A 9173-nucleotide genomic window follows, 5' to 3' on the forward strand; every position below is an offset into this window, starting at 1 on the left:
GCTGACAGAGTCCTACTGAAATTAGCTACTCTTTACAGACCAAATTTCCATAATCAGCAGTTGGCAGCAATAGCCAGCACGCAGGTGCAAGCTGGAACAGTCCATGGCTCACAGGTAGCCCCAGAGGTGCTGGTCCCTGCAGATTGGGACCAGGCAGCGGCGGAGTCTGAGACCCTCCCGCCCTCCTGTGCCTGCTGAGCACTGTTCTGTGAGCTCAGACTTCAGCCTCTCTACAAATGAAGGGCTGAAGATGTTCTTGCATCTGTTAATTGATTTCTTTTTTAGAGCAGGGACACAAGCAGGGGGAGTGGGAGAGGGAGAAGCAGGCTTCCCGTGGAGCAGGGAGCCCGATGGAGGGCTCAATCCCAGGACCCTGGGATCATGACCTGAGCCGAAGGCAGACGCTTAACCACTGAGCCACCCAGGCACCCCTGTTAATTGATTTCTAGGCTAATTCCATTACGGTCAGAGAGCAGGTTTGGTATGGTTTCAGTTCCTCTGAACTTACAGAGGTTTGTTTAGAGCCAGGCCATGGTCTGTCTTGGTGAATGTTCCATGTGTACTTGAAAGAATGTGCCTAGGGGCGCCTGGGTGGCTCAGTCGGCTAAGCATCTGCCTTCGGCTCAGGTCATGATCCCAGAGTCTCAGGATGGAGCTCCGCATCTGGCTCCCTGCTCAGTGGAGAGCCTGCTTCTCCCTCTCCCTCTGTCCCTCCCACTGCTCATGCACGTGTGTGTGCACTCTCCTCCCCTCCCCCCCCCTTTAAGTAAATTTTGAAAAATCTTTAAAAAGAAAGAAAGAAAGAGCCTGTCAGGTCTAGATGGTTGATAGTGTTCAGTTCTTCTACACTGCTGCTGATTTTCCTGTGTGCCCGGAGTCCCATCTGTGGTGGGGGGGAGGGGGGAAAGGAGGGAGGGAGGGAGAGGTTTTGAAATCTCCAGCTGCGATTGTGGATTTGACTGTCTCTTCATTTCTGTTCATTTGTGCTTCCTCTGTTTTGTGGCTCTGTTGTTAGCTGCATGGACATTTAAGATGACTATAGATCTTCTTGAAAAGGTCGAACTGACCTGTTTAATTGTTATATAACGTCCTTCTGTATTCCTTTGTCGGATACTCACGTAGCCACTCATGGTTTTCTCTTGATTGGTACTTGCATGATGTGTCTTTCTTCGTCCTTGTACTTTCAGTGTTATTATATCATTATGGTTGACATTGGTTTCTTGTGAATAGCAAAGAGTTTCTTAAATCTCTTCTGAAAAATTCTTTTTAATTGATAGTTTTAGGCCACTTACATTTAATAAAATTGGTCTTGTTTGAATTTTGGCGTACTTTTTTGTTCACTGTTTCTTCCTCTGGTTCTTGCTTCCTCCTTCCTTCCTGTCTTCTTTGTGGTAATTTAAGCATTTTTTAGTATTACCCTTGAATTTATCTGTCACATTTTTTACTGTGTATCTTCTCTCAGTATAGTTTCTGTAGTGGTTTGGGGGATTACAATACACATACTTGACTTTTTACAATCTATTTAGAGTCAGCACTTTACCATTTCATGTGGAATGTAGAAACCTTATTACCATTGTCTGGTATATTCCAGGCACGGACTCTCAAGCCCCATCAGACAGTGCTCTGCATTTTACTCCCAGTGATCAAACATGTTTTAAGAAACTCAAGGGGATCAAAAACTAATGCTGTAATGTATGGTGATTAACATAACCTAATGAAATAAAAAATAAAAGAAACTCAAGGGGAGACTAATAGGGTTCTGTTTACCAAGACAGTCCCTACCATTTCTCTCTTTTCATTTTTGATGTTCTAGGATTCTTTCCCTTCTGTTTGAAGAAGTTTGTTTGGCCTTTTTTTCCTTTTTTTTTTTTTTTTTTTAAATCAAACCTACTGACAGATAATCTTTGTTTCCCTCATTCCTTAAGGATGTTTTCTCTGAATATAGAATTCTGAGTTGACCGTTCTCTCAGTATTATGTCTGATTGCTGCCAGGATTTCTTTCTTTGCAAAAGTCTTTTTCTTCTTAGCAGTTTGATTATTGGCATGGATTTCTTTGAATTTACCCTGTTTCAGATTTGCTGGGCATCTTGATCTGTAGTCTTATGTCTTTCATCACGCTCCGAGTCCCCTCCTGTTGGCATGCCAGTGTCAGACTGCTGTGTATGGCCCCGTGGCTCTTTCTTCAGTTTTCATTGTTGTTCGGATTGGGTCATTTCTGTTGATCTCCTTCAAACTCACTCACTCTTGGTCATCTCCGTTCTGATACTAAGTCCATCCGTGGGGTTTTTAGGTTTTAGCTGCTGTATTTTTCTATTTTTGAAATTGGCATTTTGTTATTATTTTTATCATCTGTTCTTTTGCCGAAACTTTGGTCTGTTTACGTCCATTTCAAGAACGTTTGCTCTTGCTTGTAGGAACGTTTTCATGATAGCCTTTCAGAGAATTCCAGCATCTGTGTCACCTTGGCATGGCATCTGTAGATTGTCTTCTCCCCTGTGCATTGAGAGTTTCCTGATTCTTTGTATCCGGACTGATTTTAGACTGTATCCTTAGTGTGTTACGAGACTTTGTGTCTTGTTTAGATTCTCAGGAGACTGCTGACATTTTTGTTCTAGCAGGCATTGACCCGTTGGGATTCAGGTCCCAAGTTCTAACCGTCCTTCTGTGGATTGGGATTCCCCTTTCAAAGCTTTTGCTGTACTGTTTGAATCTGTCCTCTGCATGTGCCCCCCGACTGGCCAGGATGGATCTTGGCCGTGGTCCACCCTTGCAGTTCAGTTCTTAGAGCTTTGGTGTGCTCTTGAGAGTCAACTCTACCACACACAGCTTGGAGGTGAGGCAGGAGCTCATAAACGTGATGGGGTAGCTTTCCTGAGCTTCTCCCTCTCCATGGTGTCCCTGGTACTTCTGGTTGTCTTGCCCCACCCGCCCCCCGCTAAAGAGCTGGGGCTTTCGTCAGCACCCTGTGCTGCTCACTTCATGCCACTGGACAGAGGAAGACAAGCATTGGGCTTCTCACTCTCTGGGATCCCAGTTCCTCCAGGCGGAGAGGGAGGTCACCTCCCTCAGGATATAGGTGCCTGTCACCCCAGGATTGCTCGGGGCTGGGGAGCAAGAGAATGGAGGGGAAAAATGTGGAATTCCACCACCCCCCCGCCCCCAGCCTCCGAGGGTCAGAAGAGCCCCTGCCTGCTTCAGAACCAGAACCAAAGGGCTTCTGGAGCTCTCTCTGTCCACCCCAGTGGCCACTTTGGATCTCGAGCTGTGCTGGGTCCAGGCCTGGAGCCGTTGAGGCAGGGGCAGTGGGAGGACAGCAGATCCACGGCTGCTTTGGTGTACTTTGAGTTCTGGCATTCTTTCCCAACCGGCCTGCTACTGTTTACTTTTCGGAGGCCTCCAGCAGCTGCTGCATGCATTCTGCCCGGGTGTCAGAGCTGCTTCGGTGGGAGAGACGGGGCTGTGTGTTCCTCTTGCAGCTTCCCCAGGCCCGGAGCCCACCCTGTCAGTCAGACACGGTGCCGGCCTGCTACGTGTACACTGGAGCGGGGGAGAGAGAGCAGGCCTTCGCTGACGGGCATTTCTCTCTGGCTTTTCAGGAGACCCCAACCAAAGAGCTGGGGCACTGTGGAGGAGATGCACGTGGCCCCGAGTTGAACAGCCCGGCACCTTCTTCAGGCTCTCCCTACCTGAGCAGGTGCATAAATTCGGAAAGCTCAACTGATGAAGAAGGTACCTCACTTCACTGATGGGTTTAAAAAGAAACTAAAAAATAGTGCTTTGTGAATAAGGTGAACTTTTTGGAGGATAACATCATGGATTGTTTTAAATGACACTCTTAAGACACCCGGGAGCAGCTCTGCAATCTGTCAGGCCCAAGTCGGTTCTGGTTGATCTGCGGAGCAGACCTGTGTGCTTGCCCCCCCCCCCCCCCAGCCCCTCGCAATTCTCTGTTCTATTGTAAAAGGAGAACTGTTTTTATTTTTTCTTTCTAGGTGGAGGCTTTGAATGGGATGATGACTTCTCCCCCGACCCTTTTATGTCGAAGACAACAAGTAACCTTCTTAGTTCTAAGCCTTCTCTTCAGACATCCAAGTACTTCTCGCCGCCTCCACCGCCCCGGAGTGCGGAACAGAGCTGGCCCCACACGCCGCCGTATTCCAGATTCTCCATCTCTCCTGCCAACATCGCCAGCTTTTCTCTCACACACCTTACTGACTCGGACATTGAACAAGGAGGTGAGAGGAGGTGGGGGCCAGCCTGGGAGACCGTCCCTGCTGGACTTGCGTGCTTATTAATTTGGTGCCTTCCTAGTGTTTGCAGAGTAGATTGTAAGAAAATCCTTTATGAGGCCCTCACAGTCCTGAGCGCACGCTCTCGGAGCCACGTCCCCCACGTGTAGGCCTCTGTCACTCCACACACTGCGTGCTACTCGAGCTGCCCCCTTGCAGCCCCTGTTGGGCGAGGCAGCCCGGTGGCGCCTGGCTGCAGCGCGTCTGCCACCTTCTGTTCTATTTTCTCCCCTTTTGCCACAACCCCCTCCACCCCCCGCCCATCTCTGCTTCTTTCCCCCAGAGAGAAGCCGTTCTTAAAAACACTTGGCCCGAGATTTTGGGATTGAGCCCAAATGTGCTCTGGCTCTTCCCAGGGAATATTGATTTTGCCATTAAGTCTTGGTCTTGTGTGATAGCAGAGGCCTGGGTGGGAAGTCACGGGCAGGGCGCATTTGAAGTGGTATTATCTGAACATATGGATCCTTTTTTCCCCATAACCCGATTGGAAGATAAATGCTAATAGGTACATTTTTTTGATTTGAAGTTTGCAGTTCAAATACTAACTATGAAACATAAAGAGCTTTCATTTGTGTTCGTGCTCTGTTTAATTGTGCCGATTAGATAATGCCCATTACCTAGCGATCTGTCAGAGATCGGGGCTGACTTTCTCCTGTGCCCTGAGCACGGACGCCGAGCGGCGTGTGAGCTGAGCAGATGTGTGCGCGAGAGCGTGCCAGAGCCTGGCAGGTGCTGCTGTGACAGGAAGCTCCACGGCTCGAGCAGGTGGCGGGCAGCCCCACTCCCAGCTTCGGTTCCTCTTTCTGTAGCGCAGGTCACATGCTGTCCACACTATTTTTATCTGTGCCGATCACTTCACAAACCCAGCTTTGCTTGTTCTCCCTGAAATAGGAAGCAGCGAAGACGGAGAAAAGGATTAGGTGGACACGGATGCGCTCCCGGGTCCCGGGCTGCTCCCCCAGGGCGGCATTCCTGCACTGAGCCCAGCAGTGACATCCCTCCACATCGGCTGCAGCGGGCCCGGCCCAGGAGAGAGACTCAGGCGGCCGGGACGGAGCCGCGCTGGCTCCATGCCCACGGCGGGCAGCCCGGCGGGGGAGGCCCTGGGCCGCTCTCACCCACCCAAGGTCCTCGCGCCCTGGTCATCCTTGGGGAGCGTCGACCCTGCTCTGGTGTGTGGGGAACTGTAGGCTCGGGGTTGTTTTCCATGTGGGGTGTTCTCCGCCTCCACACTGTGCATCCCTTCTGTGCGTGAGGGCCCAGAGGAGCACGATGGGAATGGGCACCAGTGAGCCGTATTTATTATTTTTAAAGAAATCACTAATTGCTCTCTGTAATTGCACTGTGGATAAGTGTTCTAAGAGTACCTGATATTGTACAGAATCGTAAATTATTCAAGGAAAATAAGGCAGGTCAAGCTGGTGCTATCCACTAGTTTGATTTCTTTCTCTGTTTTATAGTTTGTTTGCTTTGCATGGTACTTGTAAAGTTTAAATATTTTGAGTGTTCTGCTGTCTAGAATTGTTGGAATTGTACATATGGTACTTTTTCGTAAATGATACATGATTCCGAATGTTAGTGTTTTTTGTTCTTATAGGAAATATTTTTGATGAGTCCAAAAAGACTGCTTTGTTCTGTTGACCGAATGAAACATACGTTTGTCTCTTTCTATAACGCAGGTTCCTTGTAGCAAGTGACGCTTCTCTGAGGAGCTGAAGGGTCTCGCAGCCCCTCTGTGTGATTCTCTCACCCCGCTCCCCCATTTTCTTAGACCCTTCGGTAAAACTTGACAGGTGGTTCCCCCCAGAACTCCGCTTCGGGTCAGAACGTCCAGGTGTCTGTCCTGCCCCTCTCCCTGGGAGCCGCGCTCTGCTGTGGCCCCTGAGCCACCTCCCGTCACGCTGGCTCCTCCGCTTAGTGTTTGGAAGCACAGGCTGCTGGGCCTTCGGTGTCCCTGTGGCTCCTTCCTTCAGCCGGTGCCAAACTCTGAGGAGGAAGCTGCCCGCGCAGGGCTCTGGTTGCCGAGGACAGTCTGAGTTCGTTCTGTTGTACGCACTGGGTGTTGAGCTTTCAAATAACGTCCAGAGTTTTTCCTGGAATTTTCCTGGAAGAGCCAGTCCGCGTCACGGCCCGCGGCGGCCGGGCTCTGTAACCGAGGAGATACGCTACCTCCCGCAGCCGGGAGCAGGGACGCGAGACCACGGCGAGCCTGCGCAGCCAGCACGTCCTCCTGCTCGGGGCCTCCCACCCGGATGCGGCCCTGGGACTCATCTGCACTGACCCTGCCCTTCTGCTTAAGCACCACGTTTTCCCCTTGCCTTGAAAAGGACCGAGTGTGTCCAGCGCCACCTCCTAATGTTGCCAGGAGTTGGGTGTTGGTGATAAAAAAGCTGAGCTCATTCTGCACTCTGTGAGTTCTGCTTTGACATCAGGAAGTTTCCAGGGCCTAGAGCAGCATGTGCTGAAGGAGGCTTGGCATGTCCGCCGTGAAGCCGTGTGTACTGGGGTCGGGCGTCGGGTCTGTGGTCACCACACACTGGCCCTTCACCCCAAATGTTTTCCGGTGCTGATTTGCTTCCCCGACTCCAGCGTAACACAGGTCCCCCGGGGCTGCGTGATAGAAATCCCAGCGACCCTGGTCCTAGCGCAAGATGCAGTTGTGTATGCTGGCTAGAGTTTACAAAGTAAATTGTGACCTTTATTATCAATTCTAGTTCGCTCCACTAACATTTTATACTAGCAATAACTTTCCAGAGCAAGAACTCAGAATGGAGAAGGAGCCCCCTTTACCCTCCACTTGGTGTGAGCAGGGAGCTGAACAAGGAAAAGTTAATAGGGCATTAGAAGGTGATTTTGCCAAAACTGTCATAACTCTGAATTTCTTGCTGTGAAGACTTCCTGAGTTTCCTGAATTTTTACATCTATCAGTCTTTGTTAAGAGATATATGAGAGGTGATAATTAATACAAGTTTTTTCAAACTATAACGAGTTCAGATTTAATGACTAAAAGTCAAGCAGATCCATAGAATATATAGTCTTCTTGTATAATCAGCCCGGGATAAGTTTATTGATATTCGGGGGCTGTACCTTTTTCACTATGATTAAGGAGATTTTAACAACCTAATTCCCATTTTAATTTATTTTAGGTCTATCTTGCTGTCATGATTAATTGCCAAAAGAAAGCATTTTATACATTGAGTTGGGGGCGGGGGGTTGGAGTAGTAAATCTTACTGTGGTGTTGCATGGTGGGGAAGATTTTATATTTATAATAAACACGTGAGTCAACATGTTCTTTTGAAATCTCAAGCAATACACAGGAAACCAATTATGTAGATGAGAATTTTTGGCCCATCTTTGAAGTGTCAGCATGTGCTTTGTTGTTCAAGTCAGGTTTTCTTTTTGTTTTTTGGGGTTTTTTTTTTTTTTTTTTTTTACTACGTTGGTTACCAATAGTGGGTTTTCAGACCGAACTTGTTCTAATAAGTTATGCAATGAAATAAATCAGTGGAATTCTCCAGATAATATGGGTGAGGTTGATAATACCTGGTTCACAGTGGTATTTTCCTGGCCTTCTTTGGAATCTATCAGGTTTTAATTAGTGCTACTCTGGTGGAGTTAACGTATTTTAAATCTTATAATAAAAAGAACCTTCATTTCCTTCCTAGCTAGATGTTAATTTGTGTTATCAAACGATCCTGTCATAAGCCAGAAAAAGAAATAAAAGTGCTCCCCAGATCCTTCTGGAACTTGGACTTTGCGTCTGGGTAAGAAGCCATTCATCTTAAGGGTGAAGAAGCTCCGCGAAGCTGAATTGGAAACAGAGCATTCGTTCTATTTTTAAACGTACAGGTGATTGTTTCTATAGAAATGGGTTTTATCTTAGAAAAGTCTTTGTATGTCTTGCTGCCGTAAAACGCCTTTCAAAACCACTCCCTTGTATTCACATTTTCCATAGGGTACTTGTAGGGTTAGTGACTTACTGCATGTCTGTCCTGAGGGCCCGGGGCGCGAGGGAGGCAGCGCCTGGTTTTACCCGACTCAGCCCATCGCCTGACGATTCCGGACGTGAACCCAGTGCTAGGCTCCAAGTGTTGGGCTTCGGTGATCGGGGCTTCAGAAGAATAGCCTTATGAGAAGTAGCCTTAAAATAAGAATGGGTAACTCGGTTACTTCAGATTTCAATCTCGTGAACAATATTCCTGACAGTAGCGGGGCTGGCTCCAGTTTTGGCTGTTAACGAAGAAACTCTTTAGTACACGTGTAAGCTCTGACAGATGTGCAGACAGTATTGAACTACCAACAACCTGTTACCCAGATGGCTTGAACTAGGTTGCTCAGGCTCACACAAGCGCGGGCAGGCCTCCCCAGCGGGCCGGCGCGTGCATCCACTGTTGAGTCCGGTCTGCGGCGCGGCCCATGGGGCAGTCCCACCCACGCGGCTTCCCTGTTGTGCTTTAACACAGTTGTGAGAGGTTCACGGCAATATCACAGCTAATGAACGTTCAGTTTAAATTGTGTACATTTTTAAATTGTAAGATTTTTACTGTATATTGATGCATAGTGTGATTCAATAAATTGCTTGTAATTTAAAAACTATTTAATATTCAAAATAAATATAGTTATATATTTATAAACTCTGTTGCTGCGTTTCTTTCCTGGTTTTCCCGCTGCTATGTGAGGCCCGGGGCTGGTGGCCTTGCACTGCCCTGCCGCGGGCACTAGCAGCCAGTGGCCCTGGGTCCCTAGAGAAAGCGTGCCCTTTTCCATGACCTACATCCCCCACGCTCCTGAGAACACGAAAGGCTGTATAATCACTGAAAAACTGAACTTGCAAATGTCATGCTTGTGCCTCCTCAAGGTGCATCTGTAATTGGAAGCCTTTA

The 9173-nt window shown here is 48.3% G+C and overlaps 1 protein-coding gene across 2 annotated transcripts in view; it reads left to right on the forward strand.

The window, feature by feature from the left end:
* Positions 1-8924, forward strand: part of LMTK2 (lemur tyrosine kinase 2) — an 82119-nt gene extending 73195 nt beyond the window's left edge. For both annotated transcript variants that reach the window (XM_031016732.2, XM_031016733.2), the window contains exons 12-14: positions 3597-3729; positions 3993-4235; positions 5181-8924. In XM_031016732.2, the coding sequence (XP_030872592.1) occupies positions 3597-3729; positions 3993-4235; positions 5181-5209 (405 nt within the window). In that variant the 3' untranslated portion in view covers positions 5210-8924. The remainder of the gene's footprint in view (positions 1-3596; positions 3730-3992; positions 4236-5180) is intronic.
* Positions 8925-9173: the final 249 nt, after the last annotated feature.

Source organism: Leptonychotes weddellii, chromosome 5 (genome assembly GCF_054177405.1).
Source record: "Leptonychotes weddellii isolate Sample4059 chromosome 5, ASM5417740v2, whole genome shotgun sequence".
In the NCBI taxonomy this organism is placed as follows: Eukaryota; Metazoa; Chordata; class Mammalia; order Carnivora; family Phocidae; genus Leptonychotes; species Leptonychotes weddellii.